The sequence below is a fragment of the Embiotoca jacksoni genome, unplaced genomic scaffold (genome assembly GCF_022577435.1).
Source record: "Embiotoca jacksoni isolate LCO1_2020_lvr unplaced genomic scaffold, fEmbJac1.0.p SCAF_3, whole genome shotgun sequence".
In the NCBI taxonomy this organism is placed as follows: Eukaryota; Metazoa; Chordata; class Actinopteri; family Embiotocidae; genus Embiotoca; species Embiotoca jacksoni.
The window spans coordinates 15,834,431-15,861,206 of NW_027185381.1; the positions used below are offsets into that span (position 1 = coordinate 15,834,431).

At 39.5% G+C, this 26,776-nt stretch overlaps 3 protein-coding genes across 6 annotated transcripts; all 3 read right to left on the minus strand.

The window, feature by feature from the left end:
- Nucleotides 1–1,038: 1,038 nt before the first annotated feature.
- Nucleotides 1,039–5,636, minus strand: cfap161 (cilia and flagella associated protein 161). Of its 4 annotated transcripts, XM_069162772.1 has the most exons (9): nt 5,485–5,636; nt 4,535–4,624; nt 4,221–4,438; nt 4,044–4,125; nt 3,525–3,560; nt 2,992–3,114; nt 2,757–2,830; nt 2,228–2,373; nt 1,039–1,386 (listed from the first exon to the last, which is right to left on the minus strand). In XM_069162772.1, the coding sequence occupies exons 1-8, from the start codon at nt 5,554–5,556 to the stop codon at nt 2,238–2,240; spliced, it is 831 nt and encodes a 276-aa protein (XP_069018873.1). In that variant the 5' UTR covers nt 5,557–5,636; the 3' UTR covers nt 1,039–1,386; nt 2,228–2,237. The 4 variants fall into 4 exon arrangements, with proteins under 4 accessions (XP_069018873.1, XP_069018874.1, XP_069018872.1 ...); XM_069162773.1 differs by lacking the exon at nt 1,039–1,386 and having other exon boundaries at nt 2,108–2,373; nt 2,992–3,045; XM_069162771.1 differs by lacking the exon at nt 1,039–1,386 and having other exon boundaries at nt 2,108–2,373.
- Nucleotides 5,637–6,241: 605 nt separating this feature from the next.
- On the minus strand, nt 6,242–10,984 carry cers3b (ceramide synthase 3b). The gene is made up of 11 exons (XM_069162798.1): nt 10,942–10,984; nt 10,025–10,201; nt 9,735–9,852; nt 9,155–9,273; nt 9,015–9,072; nt 8,752–8,802; nt 8,560–8,652; nt 8,146–8,274; nt 6,929–7,035; nt 6,692–6,845; nt 6,242–6,578 (listed from the first exon to the last, which is right to left on the minus strand). The coding sequence occupies exons 2-11, from the start codon at nt 10,195–10,197 to the stop codon at nt 6,459–6,461; spliced, it is 1,122 nt and encodes a 373-aa protein (XP_069018899.1). The 5' UTR covers nt 10,198–10,201; nt 10,942–10,984; the 3' UTR covers nt 6,242–6,458.
- A 1,982-nt stretch (nt 10,985–12,966) lies between these two features.
- ano2a (anoctamin 2a) lies at nt 12,967–26,276 on the minus strand. Its single transcript, XM_069162629.1, has 27 exons — nt 26,151–26,276; nt 25,627–25,932; nt 24,250–24,345; nt 23,926–24,098; nt 23,573–23,627; nt 23,404–23,455; nt 23,228–23,283; nt 22,696–22,743; nt 22,452–22,516; nt 21,979–22,113; nt 21,717–21,877; nt 20,880–20,962; nt 20,421–20,432; nt 20,077–20,151; nt 19,918–19,974; nt 19,239–19,313; nt 18,517–18,718; nt 17,358–17,469; nt 17,216–17,273; nt 17,012–17,112; nt 16,726–16,889; nt 16,477–16,629; nt 16,168–16,220; nt 14,896–15,074; nt 14,556–14,661; nt 13,706–14,282; nt 12,967–13,614 (listed from the first exon to the last, which is right to left on the minus strand). The coding sequence occupies exons 1-27, from the start codon at nt 26,274–26,276 to the stop codon at nt 12,968–12,970; spliced, it is 3,927 nt and encodes a 1,308-aa protein (XP_069018730.1). The 3' UTR covers nt 12,967.
- Between the last annotated feature and the right edge of the window lie 500 nt (nt 26,277–26,776).

Genomic DNA, 26,776 nt, shown 5'->3' on the forward strand with positions numbered 1-26,776 from the left:
GAAACAAATGCAAACCGGTTAAATGTTGTTCAATTGAACACTCCCCCGTGCCAGAGGCGTCGCATCTTTATCTAAAGGAATAGGCTACCCGTGGCACTTTTTTTTTTTAATTTTTTTTTTTTTTTTTTTGGTAGATTTAGCTGTGTTTTAACCCGCGGCAGGCCGCATGTGATCCTCGCGACCAGGAGGAATAAAATACCATCTCCAGTTTCCACGTGTCTCGCTTGCGAGTCTACTATGCAGAAACATGATGCCCGTCACCTGCGCAGCGTAGAGCACGTTTTCCACAAAGGGAGTTGACTTTGGTCGTCAGGTGCAAGAAAGAAGCACATGCATGCAGTCGATTTTGAGTCTACTTAGCATACGTGATTTACGTCACTGGCCACGTTTTAATAATCTATACGGCCGGCTACATGATGCCTTAGCGAAGGAGAGGGAGAAATAATAGGTTACCACAACCAGGAAACTACAAACGTGTGATTATTAATTTAAGGATCAAACCAAACAAATAGGTTGCATGCCAAATGTAATTCGAATAAGTTAAGTCATTGAATTGTCTCATTAAGGTGAGTTACATAGTAACTTATCTTTAGTTAAAGTCCATCTTTACTTATAGGTCATTCATTGTTTCTCGTAAATGTTTGATTTTTCGGTACAAAATGTATTTATGTTCAGAGTCTGAAAGCGGAGCGCTGTTTTCACGTTCGTCTGTTGAAAGTGGAGTTTACTTTGTATCTAAAATTTGGGGCATTTTTCTTTGATCGCCAATAATTTGTAAGGCGATCTGTACCGGTGTGAAGTGGAAACTCATTGCACAAATACTGTAAATGGTCTTTCAGCGATGCAGGAGGCCATTTTGTACCCAGTCGTTAAACTTTTCAAAGAAAAAACTACTTGCATAGATTGAGGATTATTCAATGAGACAAGGGCATCATTGTCTCATAAGAATAATTATTTATAAGAATATGTACCCATTCATTTGAACTTTTATTTTTAAATGGAAAACACATTAGACACAAAATGTTATTCAAAGCAGAGTATTTTTGTATTTCTTTGAATATGCCTGAAGGGAATCTTTAACATAGAGGCCACATAATTAGCAATACCGGACATATCACACAGATTATTTTTTTTTATCTTGCATATGAATTCACGTGGGAAGGCTCTATAATTTGTTCTTCTAAAAGTTGCATGGTCTTACTTTAAACACTAATTGTGCGATGTGATATTTATTATATATTTATATGGGGGGTTTTCACTGCACTTAGCCCAGTTCGTAGAAAACTTTCACACTGACACAATCCTGAACCCCAGCCCAAACTTTAGCCTTGGTCTTGCTGGGCCTGCCCTGGATCAGGGTTTGCCCTGACCTTGCAGGTTTATCCCCTGAAAATTGACAAAACACAAAGTTATAATGTGCCTGTGTGAAACGGGACTAGAGTAAAGTTGCTGCTTGCTGTTGAAGTGGAGCCTAGTGATGCATCATTAGGGCCCGAGCGCCGATGGTGCGAAAGCCCTATTGTTTTTCAAGGAATTCTTTTTCTTTTTCTCGTTCCTTATTATTCTCACGTAAAGTGATTTGCCTTTTTGGAGGCTTTGTCATATTCAAAAACTCATGAAAGTTGATGCACATATGTCTCCCGGCGAAAGATTTCGTATTCTAGTTCTACATTGTAATCATCAGTGACAGACATTTAACCCAGGGCCAGCAGAAGCTAAGTGTGAATAGTATAGCCCTGGGCTTCGGTTAACCCTGGGTTAACAATGTGTATGTGAAAAGGAGCTAAGTGGGCCCGTAGCCATCTTTGACTAAGAATATCCAATGTGAAAAGCCCATATAAGGGCAAAGGAGTGCATGAAGTGAGCTGGCGAGGACTGTCCACATCCTTTTTTCTTAAATTTATTACTCATAATTCATCATATAACTCATCGATATGTCAATAAAATGTCTTACAGAACAAATTCCAGTTCACCCAATTCCTCCCACTTTCAAGCATGACCTTTAGTTTTTTATGACAATGCCTACATAGAGCAATGCACCTCTCACATTGTCTGAATAATATTAAAAAAAAAAAAAAATTCCTGAGAGGCAAAAATCAGTGATGTAAACAGAAATAAACAACCTTTATTGTAAAACCTTTAGTTGCTGCTGGCCTATTTGGACATAAGAATAAGTGGCGATAGACTTAGATACCAGGGTTTGCCTATGTGAGCGCCTTGTTGTTACCCAGTGACTGTTAGCGGTTGAGAAGGGCAAGTCCGTCCCCTGCAGGGTCAGAGGTGCACAGTATCCAGTGATTGTTGTCCTTTTCAACTTTGTAGCAGTCCAGGAAGGTGTGCGCCGTCACCTCGTACTCTTTGCCGTATGTGGTCCTGCAGAGACATAACTGTCACACACTATAGAACAACAGCAGGCACGCAGGCATTGTTTCATGACTTGTAGCTGCCATACTGGAGGCCCCTATCTGTTCATAACAGAAGTGAACAGGGTATTTTTCCTGACATTTGGATTCTGATTACACATCAGGTCGTTTGCTGGGTGAAGACACCTGATTCTCGTCAGGTTGCGACTTAAAGTTGCTCTCTTTGTTGAGAATAGAAATGGCTTTTCATGCCACTGTAACTCAAATTTAGCCTTAACAGTCAGTTTACTTGGAGTTTTTTTTTTGTGATATCTTTCTTTACATATAGTATTTGCCTCACACAACACATTACCCTTAGTTTAGGGATACTTTAAAAAGAAAAATGGAAAATACCAAAAGACTCGATCACCCAGCACAGCAAGAGCCTGGTTTGTCTTGCAGTGTATGATCACCACCTTCACATTAGCCTGTGAAAAAAAAAAAAAAAGAAAAGCGTGTTGATAATTGGATGGACATTTTCAATGCAATGGAGGTGAAGGAAGGACAACACATTTTAGCTTTCTGTGTAGTTACAGACTTAATTGACACATAACATGCTGATGTTGCAACAGGTGGAGATAAGACTTACAGGAACTGGCTGATCCTCATATTCAAGCCTCTCCTGGGGGTCAAAGTGCACTACCTTCCACCATGAAAGAAAGGAGGCATTGTCATCCAGGTTTACTTCTTGGAGGTGGGATTTCTTTGCATACTTTAAATCAAGACACAGCAATATGACAATCAAGAAATTCAAGTGAAAAGGACGAACATAACTGCTGCATTTCTGCATTAAACTTTAAGCATGTAAGAATTCCACATGTACACTTTGTTAACCCTCCTGTTGTCCTCGGGTCAAAATGACCCGCAGCTGTCTTCAACCAAGTTCTACTTTATTTTCATATTTTTTTGGGATCATTGGTGACAAGGAGGCTGTGAAGGTTTCTTTAAAGAATGATGACCAATGATCCCAAAAAAATATAAAAATATAGAAATAAAATAGAACTTGGTTGAACACAGAACACATTTTGACCCAAGAACAACACGAGGGTTAAACGTCTGGTTGGGCTTTATAATGATTTCTCCTTGATGATCTTCAATAGATAATGTTTGAACGTGATATACCTTTTGAAAACTTTGCAGGTCACTAGTCAAATTAAGCTGTGGGGAAAGAATTAACAGAAAATGAGTCAACGCCAGAAATAACATACAAAAGACAACATTTGTGTTTTTTTTTCACAAGTATACATGGTCACAAGACACATCATATTCATCCAACTCGCACAACTCGACCCCCCCCCCCCCCCCCCCCAGACACACAGCCTTTTTTTTAGTCCCGATTACTGGTACACCACTTCCAATATTGCATCTATTATTAGACTTGCCCTGCCTGGTAAATAACCTATTTATTCAATCTCCAAACATCCAGTTTCTATCAAGCACAAGTGAAATAACATTGTTCAATAATAACCCACAAACTCCCTTCAGCCAAAAAAAAAAGAAAAAATAACCGTTTTCACAGTTCTCCCGGTGACATACTAAAGGATCTCAATGTCGACAATCGGTGGAGTGCCACTTTAGCAGTGCAGTCAGTCTTTGTGCACATTACTTATTTAAATGTGTGCATGTCTGTGTGTCACTTACTCCCCTGGCAAAGCCACTTGTTGTTTTCAGGGCAAAGCTTTGCTCAAATCGCAGCATGGATCCTTCTGGACTGCCATCAACACTGAAGTCACACAGGCAGTGTTACAAGTTTACATCTGGAGTGTTACTGTGTGCACTGAGGTTAATGTGGATGTCATTTTAAATGACAGTGTTTACCTGGTAATGATGAATGCAGTGCGTGTGCAGGGCTGAACACTTTTTCCTGCACTGACAGCACAAGGGATTTGAATGCCAGGCGAGGGAGTCTTTGTCAAACTGTTAATGTCAGCGTTAATGCTGACTACGCTGCGCTCACTGTTTTCTCCTCCCATGTTCACCAACATTATAACATCCCCGAAGTGCAATCCGCCGTCATTAGTCACCGAGAGATTCACCTACACAAGTGGACAAACACCATCATCATTGTCATAACCATTGTGTCGTTGGTATTGCTTTGAAAGATGTTCTTGATTAGATTAAACTCATTTTACCGGTCTCAAAATGTTCTCTTTGAGGAAATCTACTTTTTGGGCAGCAAGCTCACCCCTCTCCTTTTTCTCCAGATATTCTTCCTTGGCATCCTGGAAAAAAAAAAAAAAACATTAACATTTACAATGTGTGTTTTTGCAGGCCTGACATACCGAGATGACTGTTGATTCTGCTCACACTAGAGACAGCCCGGCCCACTCTCTGTTAAGCAAAATCAAGCCAAGGACACATTCTCATCTTTATCAGGAAGAATGTGTTCCTTATAACTGAGCCTGTGGGAGAGTTCAGGCAGTGAGATTTAGGAACCGGGCACGGCCACATGTTGTGATCTCTCTCCTCGTATGAGCTGCTGCCAATAAACATCACAGAAATGTGCATTAAATGGCATCTAAATGTTGCAAGGTGAGGACATTTTACAGCCATACAAATACAAATATTAAACCCAAGAGTCTCACATTGGATATTTATCAGTTTATCAGATTATTTTCAGTAAGGTGGAACAAGGAAGACTGTATAAGATATCAGATAATGTTTTCAGCCATAAAAGTATAAAAGGGGTAAAATATTTTTTAAAGACTATAATCATTAGATACATTTTCTGTCTTCCTCCCTCTTTTAGTGGCAGTATGATTAATTATATTCTGCTTTTCTTTTCCACTTCGTTAACGAATGGCGATAAAAGTTGTTTACGTTGCGTCAGTAAACCCAGTGACGTGTTTGACTCTGAGAAAACCGAGATTAAATTCACTTCCTGAAGGACAGAAGCCTCATTGTCAGACTGAATTGGTACCCATTTCCATTTCAAATCCGTTTTCAGTCATTTAGTCAATTTTAAAATGTAAACTAATGTTTACTTCTTGATGGTCTTATTAAAAAAAAAACAAAAAAAAAACGTTACTTAACTACGATGAGTTAACTCTCGTCCCGAAAACATCTTTAGTTTGAAACAAACCTCTTCTAAGCACAGGTCTTCATTCCAGTTTCCGATTTTCACACTACTGTTATAGGTTCTTATAAAATCCATTCTGCAGACAAGTCTGAAAAAAAATATTTGTGTTAATACAAGAGCTGACGTTCATAAGTTAAGCTACTTTTGGTGTTTCGCCGTCTCCTGGGGCTTTGTGTGGTGGTCTCTATGGTAACAATGTTCTCACCAGTTCTCGCGTACTGTCGCGAGAGGTTGTGCTGGTACAGCCGCTGGCATCCAGTGCTTTACTCCCACGGTGCTTTACTCCCGAGCTACATCGGGATCTGCAAATGGATTTATAGGGCTGTTAAAAGCTGGGCTTTTCACTACGTCATCCATTCAGAAGCCGCACATGGACGAAGTCGACGGGATTGTATTCGCGCTCATGCTCACCGACAGTTTAAGACCCTGCAGCTGAACTTAAAGACCTTAGTGATATGCTTGTCAATTAATTGTGAGATGGATTTAAGATTTGTGGTTGGCATGCTGTAACGTCTGAACAAATTGAACGTAGATCTGCAAAAAATACTCACCCACAGCCTATGTCTGAAAAGCATAAACTCAGTCAGCCATAACAAATAACATACATTTCCCCACTGCACCAAAAGTAGCCACCCACAAGCCTTACATGTTATCTTTCATTATCATTAGCCTATAATTAAATTCAGCAAGATATAAAAATTAAAAAAAATAAAAACATATAAAGGGGTGATCCTGTATTTTTTTAATTGGGAGTAGAATACGATAACGTCAAAGTTCAGAATACAGTCAAATTGGGAAACCTTGAAGCTTCAACCAAGTTTCTCTCATCCTTCACAGTTCCTTAAAAATAAAATCCTCTGCTCAAGTGTAGTTGCTCTTCTTTTTACATGCTGTTAGATTCAAAGAGCTGCATTCCAGACAGAGTATGTCCATGTGTCTGCTGTCCATTTGACTTTTTCTTCCTGTTCCTGTCTGTATCAGTGACCATTGGCCCGGCCTCTGGCACCAGAGCCATTCATGTGCCTGAATTTGTGGTTTCTTTCCTTCAGCGAGTCACTGTCGTTCTCCTCTTCATCGCTCCTGTCGTCGCCTTCCAGCTGTAGGATGAAGATGAGTCACAGAGAAGAGGTAGAAAATGAGTGCTTCAACGAGAAGCAACAGGACGTGCAGCTTTGCCACACATTTCACATCGATGAATATAGAAACACACCTTGCTGAAGATGAGCTTGTAAACCATTTTTGATATGAGAATAGCCCAGTAGATGTGGAGTATCTGTAGAACCAGCAACATGATGTTGAAGAAATAGTAGCCAAAGAAGGGAGCATAGTGCTCCACCGGGTACACCCATGTACAGTGGATCAGCCTGAGGAGGATATGGACATAATATTTAGGGCACCAAGATTGCCATTATGCATTACATTGCATCTGTTCATTTAACTCACTTACCAGAAAGGAAAAAGAACAAGTCTAGTCAGTACGAAGAGAAATGTAAACACCAGAAACATGGTGTTAGCAGTCTGGTGCCACTTTGCATAGTTAAACACCTTTGCCCCCTGTGAGATGAAAACAGGGACACGAATCAGGTTCATTTATTTGTTATGAAAGAACAAGGGCAGCCGTCAGTGTTTCTATTCATATACAACACATGAATAAAAACTGTAGGCATGTTTATTCAACACTATAGTAATTCAAGTTTTTTTTTTATACTAACGTTTCTCTGCTAGTCTCTAGATTATTAATAGTGACGTCACCTTGGTTTTTTTGTGCATCAAGAAATCTGAGTCATGACTTCAAAATGCTATTTGCAAATGTGAGCAGGAATTCTTATGTATCTGAGCATCTAACATGAAACAAAGAACATGCCAAGAAATGTATAGCAGGACCAGCCAACACGTATACATATATTTATTTTATCGTCAGACCTGCCTACAGCAACTTTTCACTTATTGAGATGTCAATATACCATACTGAAAATAACAAATATAAAACATAGTGATAACAAGCTGGTTTTTATTAATTTGACATTATTCATGCAGTCGTTTAGATGCAGCTACACTATATGTCACTATATTGAGTCCCGAACAATGTTCATTCTGCCTATTTTTTTCTGCAGTGATTATTGCAGTTTCAACACGTCTCAGTTTTTCTATTTCCATTTCATTCCACTTTAACAATTGCTAGTCACTAGTATTTTGTTTGGGCCAACCCCTTCCACCATTATCCTGTAGCCTTTTTTTTTTTTTTTTTCCCCAACTGTTTTCATCAAGTATCTGTCTCTTCTTATGAGAAATTAGAGCTAGCCTTCTGTACCATACAGCTCACAGGGACCTTGTATCTCAGTATTTCTTATAACATTTTACAAAGACTACAGTAGCAAAAATAACTTAAAAAAATACATTTATTTTCACATGATCAAAGCCACATTTTTAACATTCAATCCTTTTTCCTGCTTTTTAAAAAAATTATTTTAACAACACAGCTTTGCTATTTACCAGTAACATTTTTATGATATCTCAGTTTAAGTCAATGTGTTTCTGCAGAACAGTGTCAATACAAAATCTCACAGCTAATTAGTATCTGTTAATACCCCACTGCACAGCCTGCAATATACCAATAGATAAAACATGGAATAGTATATGGACTAATGTAACAACAGCACTGACCTCCAGGAGTATATCAGCAGAGTCATGAACTACCATCACCAGTGTTCCTATACGGATGTAGTTTGAAATCCAGGAGAAACTCAGAAGAAGCAGTGTGGCTATGTGATGAATCACCTGCTCTTTGAAGTCCTGCACACAAACACATGACAGGTGAACATACAGTATATGACTCTGACATAAAGATACTCTTCCTCAACTGATTGCATGTTTACAACATAAAATCAACTACGATATATGTTCAAAAAAACATGTTTGTATGATGTGAAGCTCTTGCAAAAGTAACATTTTGTGAATAATGAAGAAAATATCAATTATACAAACATAACTAATAAATAATAATTAAAAAAAATTGATTAAAGTAAAAGAAACTCTTTCATTTTGATTTTAATCATCTGCACAAATCTGTTTGCTTACTTTTCGTTTCACATCAAATGTGAGACTGAGGAGCAGCGAAAGGTAGAAGCCCATTTCCAAGAGGTAATACCGGTACTGTGATGGCAGCATGGACTGTGTGAACACATTACACACATATTTAGATGTATTTGTGTGTCATTCTGCATACGTTATTGTGCAGTCCATCATAATAACAAAGATATAAACACTTACCTGTTTAGGAAATCCTTCCCAAACTTCCCTCAGATCATACAGCCAAGGTTTCTAAAGCCAACACACACAGAGAGGAAGAGGAGTGTGAGGAGGGTTGGAGAATAGCCTAGAAAAGCATCAAGGGTAAATGTTGGCCAACGAGCTCATGCCTGTTTGTGTGCCATGTCACCCCCGTTGTGTGAAGGACAACAACCAAAAGACAGAGAGACACGAGGGAGAAAAGAGAAAGACAAAATAAGGTAAGAAATGTCCCCAATACTTACATCATAGAGAGCTAGGACCCCACCAAGAAATGCAAAAAAATAAAACAAGCATCTCCAACTGTTGACAGACAAGAACACTAATGTCACATACTCACAAAGACACGCCAGCGCATAAACAACAAACACAAACATGCACACACCTGGCCTCACAGAACCTCTTCTTTAGCCCCGCTCGGTCCTGGTTCCTCCTTCTCCTGAACCACACTTCAACTGTCCTTTGAGGCCAACCGGTCTTCTTACAAAGAGACCTCACCTCAGCCTCAGACACAAGGGAGACCATCCAATGGTTACACTAGGATGCACACTCTCTAAAGAACCTATACACTATAACGTGTTCCACTCTGAGATGCAATGTTTCTTTGAGAAATGTTTTTTTAATTTTTTTATTTACAGTGCATCAAATTCCAGTGACGTTTGTGCCAACAAAACCTTACATATAATCAGTTTATCTTTGTTCAACCTGCAGAACAAGCTTGTTCATAAAAGGCTTCATTTATTTAAGTCAGTGGTGCATTCTGTTGTTTTACTTATAAGTATTTCATGCTTTATTCTAAAATGTTTCTTCACTAACAAGACAACAACAATCTTATAAAATCCACACAAATGCAGTATCTAAAATGCTAAAATGCATATATACTGTAAGTGACTGTTGCTTAAGATAACTGTATGTAAACAAAAGACCTATTTTGTTTTTAAGTGATCACACCTCTTTTAGCATACCTGTGATGGAACCCGTGTTTGGCTGCAGAAGTAGTTTTCTAGGAGAGGGTTTCTTTCTGCTGGGAGACGCACCCTGTCCCTGATTCCCCACACATCAGCCAGCGGTGTGGCCATGTACCTGAAGCAGCACAAAGCTGTGTTACTTTCTTCCAAGCACAAACAGGTGGCCTGGTTTTTGGACTTTCATAACATTGCTTCAAGCTTGTGCAACATAATCCCTGTATTCTGAAACCAGATGATTGCATTGCAAAGCTCCCAGACACATGCATGTCTCTACTGTATATTCTCACCTTTCAAACAGGTATCTGACTAGAAGCAGGCAGAGGGCGCAGGGCAGAGCAGCGTAAAGTTGAGAGGCTTTAGCGTAGACACGACCTTCGCTGTCCTCTAGATCAGACCAGGACAGGTTTGCTGGCAGCCACAAACGGTCCCACCACAGCCACTCACCGACTGTCTGCAACATGGTGCTGGCAAACACAAAATACAGCTTTACACCCACAATTTTATTTCATATTCATGTTTTAAAATCTGAAATTCAATGGAGATTTACAGAGCATTAGTTGACAAACAGAAGAAAAACTACGTTTGATTCATCTCAATCACAATCTTAATTTCAAATGAGTGAAATTATGCCTGAGTTTTTGGAAAGTCTGATTTAAGGATTTATAATTAGATTTGATAAAGGATTTGTTACTGTTGTCCTTTTTTTTTTTTTTTTTTTTATAAAGATAATCAGGTGGCCAAAGTAATGTGAAGCTCTGTTTTTTTTTTTTTTTTTTTTTTTTTTTTTTTTAAATAAGATGAATGCTGTTCCCTTGCTGACATAAAGAAAAGAACACTGATTTTCCACTACTTCAATCTAGCCCCTGACAAAATCAGAAGTAAGTGAAGTGAGTAATTTGAAGATGGAGAACTCCAGTATATATCAAAGGGCAAGAAAGATAAAGGAGGGTGAGGAGTAGATTATAAAGAAGTAAAGTCCTACCTCTTGTGGACTCTGCCCATCAAACAGTATAAAATGTAAAAAAAAAAAAAAAAAAAAAAAAAAATCGCATTTGAGCAGTGAGAATGTGCGGTCTGTTAAAATAAATTTAGCTAATTACAAATATTTGCTCTAAATTTTGACACGAAAATGTAATAAATCATTAGTATGTACCTAATCCTCAAAGGTAGCTAATTAGTCAGCATAGGAAAAAAGCATACATACCTGCAGGCAGTGTTGTCTTGACAAGTTCCAACAGAAGAGAGGAAAGCTGAGGCAGATATAAAACCCGTGTGTGACACAAGTCAAATTAAACTAAAGTAAAATATAATGTGAAACCCAAACTGTTTTAGCGCTCCACCTGATTGAAGTGATTACATCCTTTGTTGTAAACCAGCAAGAGAATACATCAATGAAAGTAAATGTATGGTCAGGCAAACAGGCACTCACCTTCAATCTGCCCAATGTGAGTAAAATGCTGGATGTTTTCCAGGTACCTGTCTGTGTGAAGCCAAACTTATTACTCATGTAGTTTATTTATTGTGTTTATCCACAGCAGATAACAACACTATTAGATCAAATCGTATTACTATTGTGGAGCCATTCTTCAAAAAAGTAAAGTGAAAGAAAGCAAATGTTTGCTGGTAAGGTAATGCTTTGCCTAATCTCTACGATGTACTTCACTGTGTGTGAACAGGTTTCAGTAAGCTTGTTGGTTTTAAGGGATGCATGTGGTCACTCACCTGGTTACAAGAAAATGGGATCCTTCCCTCACACCCTGTCCGCTCCTGAGATCACACCCTCGTAGTTGCTGCAGGTCTTTTAGGGGTGAGAGAGCTGAGCACTACAGGAAATCCCATGACCGCCCTTCGAGCATTTTCAGTTGAAAATAGTGAGCTGCAATCCCATCTAAGTGTGGGATTGTTTGCGCATATATACTCTCACCTGCAAGAATTCCCTTGGAATGCCAGGGAGCCCCCCCACAAAGGCCCCATTCAGTTGGTGGGGCAGAGGAGGAGGAGCCAGGGGAGAAAGAGGAACTCTCACACAAAGGGAGAGGGTCAAACATTACTCTGCATTAATAGCTACCAGGGTTAATAATAAACATATTAATGCAAATGAGGTGACCTTATTGGTTATGGTTATTAATATAAAGTACTTGCTTACTTTTCCATGGGAAAATAATTATTTCCTGTAACTGATTACAATCACCTGGTGATTATGTTTATGAATTTGCAGGAGAGCTGTGAATATATCAGGTTTCATGGGGATACAAAGTAAAGCAACACATTACTGATCATCCATGTTAAAAAAGAAACCAGGGAATCATTTCTTTGCGTTCCACCATACACCGCAGGGGGGCGACAGAGACAACGCAACAAGTGTGTCAAGTTACATTTTGTTGCCATCTCCCTGTCAAGATTTACTGGTGACATGTTATTAATGTTGTTTTTTTACATGTTATTACCTTTGTTCAGTCTGCTATCTCTGAAACATGGTTATATTATTCGCCACCCCTCATATACAGTATGTCTAATATGGTTTCTGTTTTAACCATAAACTGCAATCAGCCGAATATTTGAAATTTTCACCTTTTCTGTCAGTAAGCAAAGTCTTAGTGGCAACTATAACAAGACTAAAATCCAACATAAACAAACCAATGATTGTGAAACTTCAGAAGGAAAAACAAATATCAAAAATGTGTTTCTTTTATTATAATTTTACATCTTTTATATATCAAAACCTCTAAAAATGAACGGTAACTCTACAAGCATAACTGTTGATACTAGCCGTGATGTATATATTTTCAGCTTCCTCTGGCCTACAAGGCAGCACTGATGCATGTGTGGTACTGAAAAAAATAGAGGAGCAGTGGCTATTGAGATGTGGCAAAAACAAATCGGCAACAAAGAAACAACCAGCAAAAAAAAAAAGAATAGAAATAAAGTAGAAAGAGTTCCAGTGGTGTCCAGTGGTCATGGCAAGAGAAGTCTTTTTCTGAACTGTCCAGCACTCCCCTTATCAAGATCAGCTGTAAACCACTGAGTGGTATAAACATCTCTGTGAAGATTAGGAGGATAAAAAGGAGTTTCAGTTGATCCGGATGGCCTACCTTCAGACCCCACGTATATGCAGATAGAGAGGGCAGAAGGAGGAGCGTGGCTGCAGGCACAGATAGGAGAGGCTATTCTGGATAGTCCTCCCCCTCCCTCCGCCGCCCTCTGTCTCCTCCCCTCCCCTGCAGCTCTCCTCATACTGGTGTGTTGCGCTTTAGTTCACTGGGCGAAGGAGGGATGCAGTCTCCCAGCTTTGTAAAGCTGGTAGAATGGCTAGGCTTTGTAGAGGGCTCCTCAGGACCGGGTGCCCTCTGTCGTGGAGGCAGGGTGGCGCACCGGGCTTTGCCCCTGGAGCGTGGCTGTTGAGGTGGAGGGCCTTTGAGCACAAACAGTTCACTTGGGGCTTTGGCCTGTTGGACCAATGGGAGCTGTGGTGATGATGTTGACGCCGCAGTGTGTAGGGGAGAGAATGGGTTGGATGAAGAGCCCAGGGGGACGAGGGCCTTAAGCGAACCCGTCGGCTGGAACTTTGTGAGGCTGGTGGAGTGGCTGGCCTGCGGCAGGCTGTAACAAGCCTCGGCCCCTCTGTGGCGGGAAGGCAGGGTGGAGCAACGGGCCTTTGCCCTCGAGCCTGGCTCCCTGGGAGGAGGGGCGATGAGTGAGAAGGTCCTGGTTTCAGTACCTGATGTTGTCATTTCTACCCTGGAGCCCCTCAGACTCTGGGATGAGCCTCTCGTCGATGATGGATGTGACGGAGGTTCTTTGTCTTTCTGGTATTCTTGTTTGGAGCCTGAGCGGGGAAGCTCAGTATCTCGAGCTGTAGTTGAAGGAGGCTCTTCATCTACATGACGAGAAATGGAAACATTAATCATAAGATACAGACAAGAGAACATAAAAGTTATGTTGTGAAACATAAAGTTTTCTCCTCTCACCTAACAGGCCAAGCTCGCTCATGAAGGAGTCCAGATCTATAGTGAAGTTCTCATCCTCCACTGCCTTGGCTTCATCTTCAATTACTTCTTCCTTTCCCTGCTCTCCTTCCTCTTTTTCTTCTCCTCCTTCTTGCTCATTACCCTCCTTTCCCTCCTCTTCCTTTACTTCTACATCTTTTTCTTTTTCTTTCTCCTCTGCTGGTTCCCATTTATCTTCTCCTTCACCTCCTTGCTCGTCTTGTGCATTTTCCTCAACTCCTTCAAATGACTTCCCGACCTCTGGGTCGCTGTCACTGTTCCTTCGGGGCTCATCCAGATTGACATAAAGTCCCACTTCTTCCTCCTCCTCCCCCACTTGTAGCTCTTCTTGTGGTGCCTCCACCACAATGTCTATCTTGGCGGGGAGACAGGGGATGGAGTGTTTTGGGGAGTGACTTTTGGCACTTTTGGCTCCTTGGTCTTGATTCAGCAGGAACTCCATCAGCATCATGTTTTCTTTCTTCAACTGTTCCCGCAGGGATCGTGGTACATCTGGGATCATCCAGGCAACTAACATGCTGAGGAACATGGCAAGGTTCTGTAGGGAAACAGAGAGATATCAGGAGAGGAGAAGCTGGAGTGGTGCATCCCCACTGACCTATAACATAACATCAAAGAGAGAGAAATAAAGAGAGACAATAGTGAAGAATGAGTTAAGCATTTTTTTGGGCTGTTCATAGAGACATTAGGGTTTAAAACTAACTCTGTATGGCCACCCTTAAAAAAAAAGCCACATATTTATTGAATGTGAAGACATTCATGGCCTTGAGAAAGACAAAATTAGACATAATTATCATAAATATTTGTATACCTGGAAGAATATTACAAAAGCCAATTTTGCAGCCAGGACAGACCAGTACTGTTTGGAGAAGGTGTAGGCATTTGGTTCCCACGGGGGATCTCTGTAGTCCTTATACCTGAAAAGAACAGACAGAGCATTAGTGAGTTAAAACATCGGGCAACATGAATAACCACAAAAAATAATCAGTCAATTCTGAGACAGACTTGTGTCAGGAAATCATTGCTATCCATGCCACATTTTGTGGAACTCTGGACAACATTGGGATTTGGGTAAATTAAGAGTTAAGCTGCTGGGCTCAAGGATTTAAAGGAAGATCCAGGTAGGTCAAGGTTAAGGGAATCATTCTGACCTGCACATAGAGACTCCGGTGATGAGGGTGGTGTTTGGGGCAGTGCCAGGTGGGAAGTTACTGACACTAAAGTAGGACAGTGAGTGCTCCATGTAGCCATTCATGGTGCCGTTTACACTGTACATGTACTGGTAAACCATTCGATTCACGAACTCTGACGTGAAGGAGATGACAAATGCCTGAAATTGACCAAAAAAAATTTAAGAAAATTATTATATTTTATTATGACACATTATTGTGTACCAGTTAGTTGTGGTGCAGTTGTTTATCAGCTATATCAAGCTGTATATCCTCAAAACAGTAATCTACGATCAGTATTACTATCTAACTATTATAATTCCATTTTTGTTATTGTTGTTAATTTTTTTTATTCCCTTAATCTGTGTTGTGATATAGCTTCACTATTGGGAGATCAATCCAAAAAAAAAAATCTATTGGTGGATTTTTTTTATTATTATTTGTAGTCACAGCGTTGATGTTGTCCATTTAGAAACTATTTAAATTTGCTGCATATTCTTGTGAGATTTAGTAATCACTTTCTGGCCTGTGTATGATTACTTTTTTGCAAATCTTCCTGGGACTACACATTATCTAGTGTTCATTATTTAGTTTTGTTAAGTTTGATTTGGGCTTGGCCAAAATTACTTTGTTAGACTTCAAAATAGCTTTTTTAGTAACAGTAATTTGACTCCATTAACCTGTAATTATCAATTTTTATGACTGATTGATTTGCTAACTATTAATTGCACCTGCTTAATTTCTTAACAGACCGTATTGTAACCAGAACCACTGAGTTAGTTGAGCCACTCAAAGATACCGCGAGTTTTGTACCGCAGCGCTTCTAGATGTGTAACACATGCAACTATTTTTCTGCTGTTCCACTGATGGACATCTGGCAACATAAAGGTGTAGCAATGGACCATCAAAGTTAAGGAGGAGGAAGATTGCCAGATTGCAATCAACAATGTGAATTCATTTACAAAAAGTATTTTAAAAGTCGCTTTGCAAATGTTTTATAAGGACGGAAATAAATGCAACATAGTTGTTTGATCTCAAAGATATAAACAATGAATTTTGGGAAGAAACATTGGGAAAAAAAATACACTAATTTAGTTTTAAAGATGTGAACATGCTACCAATTAAATCAAGAATAAGGCAACAGAAGTAGTGAATTGCAAGTAAATTGATGTTACCGTCTCTTTAGGATTAACCTCTCTGCCAGGGGTCAAAGGTTACACACACACACACACACACACACACAGACACACTTACATTTGTAATGACAGAGAACTTGCTGATTCCACAGAGAATGTTGTACCAAATTCCTGGAGAACGCGTTTGCATGAAAAGAAACAAAGAGGAAAAGGAAAGCGTGGCCATCCACGTGTGTGTGTGTGTGTGTGTGTGTGTGTGTGTGTGTGTGTGTGTGTGTGTGTGTGTGTGTTTGTATGAAAGGAAGGAAAGCAAAAGGTCAGAGTGGAGTAAAGAAGAAGAAAGTGATTAAAAGTTCCATAATAGTAGGTTTTCAATTTCCCACAGACAGACTGACAGAGCGGACATGTTCTCATGTGAGATCTGTACCTATGTCTTTACACCTCACAGAATCGGGCCGCCGGATCTCAGTGACAAATTTTGAAGCGTCAAGGCGAATCTCAATGACATTGTTGAGCAGAGCAAATGCTGGCGCCAGCGGGAAGGAGGCCACGAACAGAGACACAAACCCGTACTGGATTACTGTATATGACACACAGGCACACATAGGTAACAATGAGATTGCGCAATTGCTGTTGTGGGTGATTCTGTGAATAAAAGATTTCGCAAGAGACTCACTCATTTCCATGTACTCTGGAGTGACACCTTCAAAGGGTTCAAGGATGAAATCTTTGTCAAATTGCTGCTTTGGTCTTTTTTCTTCTGTTTCATTGTCCTCATCCTCTGCTGCTCGTTTCTGTCCTTTTTCTTCCTGTATTGTTCTGTACATCTTTTTCAGCTTGCTGCAAAATATTTTTGAGTCACAACAAAGATGAAAGTTAGGTCAATTAAGCAGTTTTGCAAAAACAAAAACAAAAAAAAGTATCTTTTCAAAAGTAAAATATATATATATATATAGACATACGGTATAAGAACCTCAAACACATTGTTTTGGATGAGTTGTTTTCCGAGCATGATCATGCTAAGCTGGATGCACAGCTCGATGAGGCAGCCTGGGGGAGCACACTGCAGAATACAAAACACAAATGTACTTACAGATGCACATGTACCTTACTTACACGGTACATACAAATAAACAATAATCAATAATGTGTGAAGCTGAACCTACTTCCTCCATGCGATAGTCTCCAAAGACGTAAACATAATCGCCAGGCCGCCCAGCAAACCTGCATGAGAAGAGTTCACACAATGAGGAAATAAACACAGAAAATAGTGACTTAGCGAAGATAGAAAAAAATAAAGATACAAACCTGCCCTTGAAGAAGGCCACATAGAAAATAGGTGCAAAGGCGTTCATGGATTTGAGAAAGAAAGACTTGAATATTAGCTTCTCTTCAAATTCTTCCTTTGTTTTAGGAAGTTCTGTTGGAAAGAAGATACAACAATTCTAAATGAATCCTCAGCACACGTTAGACACACTCTCGTGTTATTGTGTGTTTCAACATATTCGATCCACCACGCTGCAGCTAAGCACCACCCGGTCAGATGGACTTCTTGTCAAGAGGAAATAACCATCTCAATATTAAATATTTATAAAGCTCTGCTGTTGAAGCTTCCAAACTACCTCACATCTCTTGTTGTATTTGAATCTAATAATTATAGTACACAATCCAGAAACTACTCAACTTTAGATATCTCTCATATACACTTGTGTTGGCACAACTGTTTTGCCCTCAAAAAAGCATCTGACATTCCCCGAGGCAATTTTGAAGCTTTTTTTTTTTTTTTTTTTTTTTACGATTCTTGTAATTATTTTTTTTCCATTGTGTTGTGTCTGTTTAGCTGATTGTGTTCTTGTGAATGTGTCTTGTTCTCCGGTCTCTCTTGGAGATCTTAATGTTAATGAGACTGCATTAGATAAAGATACAAAAAAAATAAAAATAAACAATGAGTGACTGTTATTCAAATTTCCTAATTTTATAAGGTGGCCTTTTGTGTTGAAATATCCTGAATTGCAGTGTTAAAGTTGATTTAAACAGCAAAGGAGTTGTTTTTCTTCATAAAAGGATTTGATACGGAGAAAAAATACAAACAGAAAAACAGATTGAAAAATACTTTTTTACAAGACAGAATAGACAAGTGAAGGTATGCGAGTTATGGAAAGAAAGATATCTCATGTAAAACTTGTACTTTAATCTATTCTGCAAACTTTTTAGTGTTTACAGGAAAATGCAATGTTAAAAAAACAAATTTCTATATGTTTGCTAATAGGCCCCCATTAATTGCTTTGCCGAACAAAAATTATTTATTGATATAGCATGCTGCTATTCTGTCTCCAGTCTACAGTCCAGTCTTGGTCCACAAAAAAAAATAAAAAAAAATAAAAATAATAATCCAAAAAATTAACATTTTAAGTAATAAACCTTCACCATTTAATGCATTACTGTATAACACTATTGACTATAGTACCGAGCTCAGTCAGCCACACAGCGATCGCTCCATAGACCTCTTCCAACACCAGAACGACCATCATGTTGAGGATGATGCCTGTGGTGGTGACCGTCATCCTCACACTGTCCTTGGCTTCAGGATCGGGGTTCATGGACCACACACTTAACATGCAGATACGGTAAACTGCTACCCCAAACACTGCCGAGAAGGTTACGAATATCTGGACACACAAAACACGCACACACAACATAAAAAAAATGTAAATGACAAGATTCTGGTATGAAAGAATAGCTGTTTTCTTTAATGTCATGTTTCGCTGATTATCGATTATTTTTCACGTTTGGTATATGTAAAAATCTTTTTCTAACTTTTCTTGTCTTGTTGTTATTACTATTTATATTTCTATGATTTTCACTTTGTGTTTAATATCAGTCTAATAAAGTGAACTAACAGTGACTAGTATTGATTTAGGGCTACTAGTGTTGACACTGTATATTGATGCAAAATGAATGAATAAAATAGGAAAACAGTGGTGAAACAACGTAGTTAAATTGACAAAGAATATGAAGACAGAAAAAAACCCCGGATGAGTTCCATTAAATGCCTGATATCGCAACAGTGACGCCCTCCCAACTGCTAATCTACTGGATTCTCCTGTTAATCAAAAGATTAACAAGGGGATCAACAAAAGAGAGACGGCTAACAGTAAAGTGAGAACATTAGGAGAGTACGAATAGTACCAGCAGTAGTAGAGTAGAAATGTTGATGAGATAACCGGATAGGTGATCCTCAATGTCCAGGGTCTCTGGTTCTTGCTGTAAAAAAAAACATGCATATTACTTGGGTGCACAGAAAACACACTCACACTCGCACGCACGCACGCACGCACGCACGCACACACACACGCACACACACACACACACACACACACACACACACACACACACACACACACACACACAGGTGTATGATTTATTGCATTACAGTATGGGATGTGCAGTAATGCTGAGCACATGTTGTGCACACACACATATTGTTTTCTGTCTGGCAGGTGCATGCTTGCCATCTGAAAGGACAGAAATCCCCTCCCCTTCTTCCTCTCCGACCAACAGTAATCTAGGCTAATCTCAGGCAGGTAAGCTGCTTTGGACTGAACCACCCACTGTTGGTGAAGGGGGGTTCTTTATGAACAAACAAACTCATACACCCAGAATTAGTCCTTCATAATTTTCGTATACATAAAAAACTGAACTGTAATATTTCGCTTTGGTAGCTGGAGTTTATTTGCCTTCACTGAGGGCAATGTAAATGAAGGAGGGAGATTATCCGCTGGCTGTCACAATGAAGCAAGTTTAAATCACCTAACTGCAGCAGCCCTGCCCACAAAATGTCCTGTCACTCAGAGCAGTGCAGTGATACCTGGGAGGCCAGCATCTGGTCAGTTTCTCCGTCTACGCCCTCCGCAGCTTGAGTCTGCTGCAACCGAGTAAAAACACGGAGTGAGAAAAGGTTAAATGCGTGAAGTCTCTGTCACAAATATACAAGTGAATTAAACACAAATGCACTAATAAACCGTACCTTAGTTTTTAACTTTGCTTTCATCTTGTGTTTTTTCTCCTGGAGAGCTTCTTCATATTCAGGCCTCATCTCCTCCTGAAGTGCACACAAACAGACACACACACACACACACACACACACACACACACACACACACACACACACACACACACAAACGAAAATGTAAACGAGCTGCTGATTAATAATTTACTGATTAAATATTAGGCTCCAAATAACTGTACAGAGAAAATATATTTAGAAAATATTTGCATGTGTGTAAGCTGTTTTTATTTTTATGTGGCTTTAAAAAATATATATATATTTTTTTCAATGTGTGCATTAAACAAATATAGAAACTTTCCCACCTGGACTCGCTCCTTCATGCAGCAGGGACAGAGAAAAATGAAAGATACAGAGACAGACATAGTAAGTAAGAGAGAAGAGAGACGCAGTTTTAATAGGCTGTGACTGTTTATGTTGCGACCCTGCTGAGTCATGTTATCCAGCAAGTGCCCTTTAAGAGCAGACCAACCCCATTATAGCCCTTCACAAGATAAAGAGTGGTAAATACATTGCGCATGGGCAGCCATGTGTCTTTGTGTATGTGTGCGTTAGGGGGAAGTTCCTGTTCTGTCGTCACGGTTGACCGGAGCCATAACATTAACACTTTGACCCAGACTGTCTTGGCTTATTAAAATAGAGAAGGGAAACAGAGAGGCAAAAATAAAACAAATTATGTGATATTATGGACTCTCAGATAGTGTATGCGTGTGTTAACTGCACAGTATGAACATGCACAGTATCCTTGAATCAATCTTTAATACCTCCTCATCCTCCAAGCTCGTCAGGTCCCAGGTATGTTTCAGACACATCTGTCGTCTTTTCCAGTGCTCAAGGAAACAGGCAGCTGCAAGAAGATTCACACAAGGAATCTGTCAGAAATCACTGACATTAAAAAGAATCAAAAGCCCTGGCCTTGTAAACAATTTTAAAAAGCAGGATATGTTAAACAAGGTTTTCTTTGTGTTGCCTGGGACTTACAAAATGTGGACAAAAATGTTGCCAGATGCAGAAAAATAATTAACCTCATACCGACAAGCCCTGATAGTAATGGTTATAGTTTCTTAGGTTTTCGGAGTAAGCCTGGATTCCATTTACATGGCAGGTACAAGCTTGATGTTATTATTGTCATGGTTACACCAATACAGCTGTGCCCAACCGTGCAAACCTGAGGTTACCTGACTCCTCCAGTAGAGCATCTTTACTGAGGAACACTAGAATGCCATGCAAAATTAGTTTGTAAACTGTCTGAGCAATAATTTCTCCATCTTTACAGCAACAACAGATCAATATAACTACTTTAAACCCCTACTGAGAGAACTGTAATTGCAGTAGTAATATGGGACTTAATTTGTATTCAGTACTGTTTCCAGTAAATATATAGTATAAATCATACAAAACACTTTTTTCCTCTGCTGTCTTAATGGTCAGGGCTCACGTTAGAGACAATGTCGTATCTTAATATGTATATCCCGGTTAACCAGTGGGTGAATTAAAAAAAAATCTGAAAGTGTGTTTGTGTCTTCCTATAAATTTGTCTATTGAATTGTACTGTAGTTGCTGTAATATTATCAGGAAAGTGTGTTGGAGTGTGTAGTTACCCCAGAGAGACATGAAAATAGCAAAGAGGACAGTGACTCCATTGTCAAACAGGTATGTAGCTCGGGCCAGCGAGCACACTGAGCTCAGATGCCAGTAGTCGCACACTCCATCACAGAGCGGACACATAGTGATGTTCAGGTTGTCATCACATGTCTCCTGACTGAAATACACATGTGTAAAAACAACACATAGATGATGACATTAATACTTGTAGTAGATTATATATGTACTTTTGATTTGGAAGAGTTTGTATCTGCCCACCTTGGCACATTGGCATCCACAGTGAATATGCCATATAGGAAGACAATGATGCCCAGTACAGAGGGAGGGATGAGGAGCTGAGTATAAACACCCAGCCAGGCAAAATACAACCCAATCTGCTCTCCAAAGTACTTCCTGTAAACATAGAAAAACATATCAACTAGCTGGATGGGTTTGCAGATAGAAAAAAGCATGGTCAGTGGTCATCAAAAAAAATTATGAATCCAGTGAAATTTACTTGGGACACTCATAAACCCGAGAAAATAAATACTTTTGACTTCAATAACCCTATGGCATCTTCTCCAGCATATAATCCTCTGGGCAGACTATTCATAATTTTGCACCACTGGCACCTCTTGAACAGCAGAATTACCCGTATGTTTGTTCTGTTCAACATTTTGGTATTCGTATCGGTAATAAATATTGCAATCACACAGCGAAGCTATAACAGTAGCTGGAAATCTGCTCAGTACCTGATCAGGTCCACAGGCTGGTATTTATGCATCACTCCATAGTTGGCCCATTCTTCATGGAGGAGCTAAAGGACACACAAGCACATGACATTAGAGTAAATTACCAATTAATAACACATAATTGAATAGACAAAATACGAATGTTGGAATCAATGTAAGGTTTTCAGACTGAACAAAATGGATTAATAAATGGTTACTATCCTTGTTGCTCCTAACATGTCTGAAAGTCAAAAACTCAACTCACCTGTCTGTCATTTCGCTGATCTTTCCGTCCCCTCCTTGTAAAAGACCCCTAAAGAAAAAAGTGATCGGCTCTTTATGAGATAAAGTGACTTATAGTGTTTCATATTTTATACATATCCATACATAATTGCAGATATGAATTTGGGATTGCATTTTTATATGAAATTTGATCAAGTTCCATAGTCTGGTGTTACCAAAGCCCAATCCACTGTTTGAATATATGAGTCTAGAGACGCTCCGAAGGGAATCAATTCCAGACGGTCCATCCTAATAGATGTAGACTAGGCGTTAACTGCAACATCATCACATTTAACCAGCCACGCTGCCCACTGATTGTTCCACCCGTCCTTCAAAGTAACTGTGCAAATGTTAATGGGAACAGGGTCTTCCAGACTATAATCACAGCAAAGAAAACCAAAGCTGTGCCCTCTTTTCTCCGTAAACATCCATCCTGCACATACACTGAGTAACCTCTACTATATGACACAATAAAGTCCTTTAACAAAATGTTTGTCTGTTTCTGTTCTACTCACATCATGCAGAGGGAAGGCAGAGTCATAGACACCCCGAGCCAGTAATGAGTTGATGCCTTATGACACCAAAAGGGAGTTTAACACAGTTTTAGTTTTATGACCACTGGCATATGGAAAAGAATACAATTTAAATAGCATGCATTTGAACAATATGTAAAAGAAAGTTAAGATCTCACCAGTAGTTTGGCAAGAGTGTCTGCAGGAAATGCGTGAAATAATCTCAGCAACCTAAACGCACAGATGGCATAGAAAAAAAAATATATATAGTTGAGCTCAATTACATATTTAAAACCTACATAATATTCCTGACAAAAGAAATTAGAAAATATTTTTTCCTAGACTCACTATTCTGCTCCGTGTTGCATGGTCAAATACCGTTTCTGTTGACTTGATGTCATATCTGCAAGAAGTCACAGGAAGTAGTCACCCTTACTAGACAGAGGCACACTGACTGTAGAGTTTGAATTTCAGCAATGCAAAAAATAAAAGGCTACTTATATATACTTATACTTATATATATACAATAAAAGTACACGGCCTGCAGGTGATTTAGATATTAGGGTGTTATCTAAATCCCCAATATGACTGAACTAAACCACATGTTTGTCCCCAGCCAAGGGAAATTCCTAAAGTGGGTGAGTTGTTTGATTCCATTTCACTGCAGGTGTGCATGCGAGTGTGACGGTCTATGTACTCACAGGTGAAGCTTGTCTCTGATAAAAGGGTGTTTGAGGGTTTTGAAGTTGACGCGTGAGTGTGAGTCTCTGTGGATGTCAAAGTCAGGGACGTCTGGTTGAAATGGTGTGTTGACTTTGGTGACAACAGAATCCCACATGCCAGCGATGCCTATCTGTTTTCGCAATTCGCATTTCTGCAACAACAAAAAAACCATATGTAAAAACCATTTAGATCAAAGATGTTCACACTCAACAGCTTTCTGACATACAACTCCTCAGGTCAAAACCCATTAAATAAAACTATCAATGACCAGGATGTGAAAGTGATTATGTCAAACTGCTGACCTTTTTCACAGGAACTTTGATCTTCTGCAGCTCTGCTTCTCGACTGAGTATCGACCATGGGATGTGCAGCCGGATAAACCCCAAGCCATTTGCCCTCTACACGTAAACAGACACATTAACACAAAAAACATTATCTAAACGACTTCATACCACCCATTACTGCACACAAATCAAATTAGATTTCAATTACAAGTGGAAACAAAAATTATATTTTAAGTTATTACATTATCACGTCGGGGTAGACTGTGCATCTGTCACTCTGTCTTTGCATTTAATTGCCTCTTCCGCTAGTCCTTACACACCCAGATGAACCGTCTCTAAACCTGTAAGTATGTTACTGCATTTGCAGGAAATCCCATTATTTCAAACCCAGAACCTCCCAATCCAGCAACGTATAGTAAAGTGCAAGTAATAACTGTTGGGAAAAGTACCTGAAAGTCGCCATAATGTAGCCAATTACCAATTTTGATAATGTGAACAGAACAATGACTTCCAGCCAGCCCACGCAATCAATTTTGTGAACTCAGTGCTTAGCAGGTACAACCGCACAGACTCAAACATCACCTACAGTGCATCTAAAGCTGTATGCTTCCAGCAATTTTCCAGTGATGATATTAATCATCTTCTTCAGATTTACTCTACCCTGAAGTGTAGCTGGCTCTAAAGAGAGCAGTTAATGAATGTTTAAAACATAATAATGTTACCTTCAGACAAACTAAAGACTCTTTGATATTATAGCTTACATATGGGTGAGCATGAATCAGTGAATATTCACTTCACAGCAAATATTTCAAAGTATCTTAAATACTTACTCATATACAGGGACAATAGGCACTATGCACATCCTTCCAACCATTCAATACAGGTAAAACCCAGCAGTCACTCCCAAATACGTGTATGTGTCAGTACGCACACCTCTGAGTAGTGGATCACTCTCTAATAAGGGCTTGTAATCTGTCATTTGGCCTCACACTTACGGTCAATGGTCTTAATCCTCAACCAAAACAGCAGCCGATTTGACAAACAAGCATCTCGCTGGCAAATACACACAGAGATAACCCCGCAATCTACACACACATAGACATATTTGGAATAAGAAAAAAAAAAAAAAAGAAGAAGAATACATTCCGTTACAAAAGACATGCAACATACGTATGCACTGGCAGAGAGCAGTGGAGAAAGGTCTGGTTGTGTCAGGCTATATTATCCTATAATATACGACTAATCTTAGACTCTCTCTCATTAATTACAGATCAGGAATGTTCTCCAGCTTCAAGGGACTCACTTATATCACTTAAGGACAAATCTCAGAGCCATAAACGTCTGTCGGAGAGTAGAGCAGATTAAAAAAATGTTCAAGAAAAAGCAGCTGCATACCTCTTTGTCACGCTCAATCTGCAGTCCAGCCTCCAGTAGTCCTGCTTCAAACTCCTCCCTCATTAAAGCCTTTTCCTCCTCAGTTAGCTTTGACTCCTCCACATCTCCTGCCGGTCCACCTCCCTCCCCTGAATCTGCTTCTATTTCAATACGACCTGATATAGGGAATGGTATACTACCATTGGATATGATGGACATTCGTCCCTTAGACGCCTGCCTTTTTTTGTATTTATAGCAAAGTAGGTAGTCCACTTTTCTCTTGCCATCAGCAAAAAAAAGACCAGGGCCTAGATCGATGCCAGACTCCTAAAAGGTGAACACAAACAGATGATTTGATTAAGTGATGAGTTAAAGGGGGTGGGGGGGGGGTCTTAAGGAATACTGTAACATAACAGCATGACAATCTGGCAACACTGCATGTCTGACATCTCTGGAAGTGGAAACCAGAGCTGAGAAAGCTGAAATATTGCTGCAGGATGCTAAAGCCTCAGCATGTGAGTTGTTGCATTCAGGGGCAAACATACCGAAGTTAGAAATTCTTCATTGTAAGGTGGGTTGATAGGCCCTCCGTTGATATCGATTCCAAGCCCGGACAGTGATCGGGCCAATGAAACCAACTTCTCTGAGTGAAAGGACGATGACTCACTCATTGCTGTGGTGAAGGGCATACGTTCTTTTCCGTTTCATCCCTCTGTTGGAAAACAAAAGTAAAGAAGTGAGTTCAGTGTTGAAAAATTGGGAAGGCCTGGCAGCTCAAGCTATAACTGGAAAAAAGATAGTCAGTCAATTGTGGAACCATTTCCCCCCCCCCCCCGTAGAATCTTATTATGTTCATACAATAGTCCTCCATAACCTTTTTGTACCATCATTCCTTAAAGTGAACCTGAATTATGATTTGTTTTTATGTCATACTGTCTCATAATTATTGGATGTTTCCTAATTAAAAGATATGGATACTGACTCGTAAATAATTTGGCATAATTAGGATTTATAATATTACACATCTTATTATCATTGAAAGGCCTCCCGTGATTCTCCTCTCAATTATAAATCACAATTCTAAGTAAAAAAAAATAAATAATAATAATACAAAAAATAAAAAATTTGTGGATTCATTTCCAGAAGCAGAAACAGACTTCCATTTGTTGAA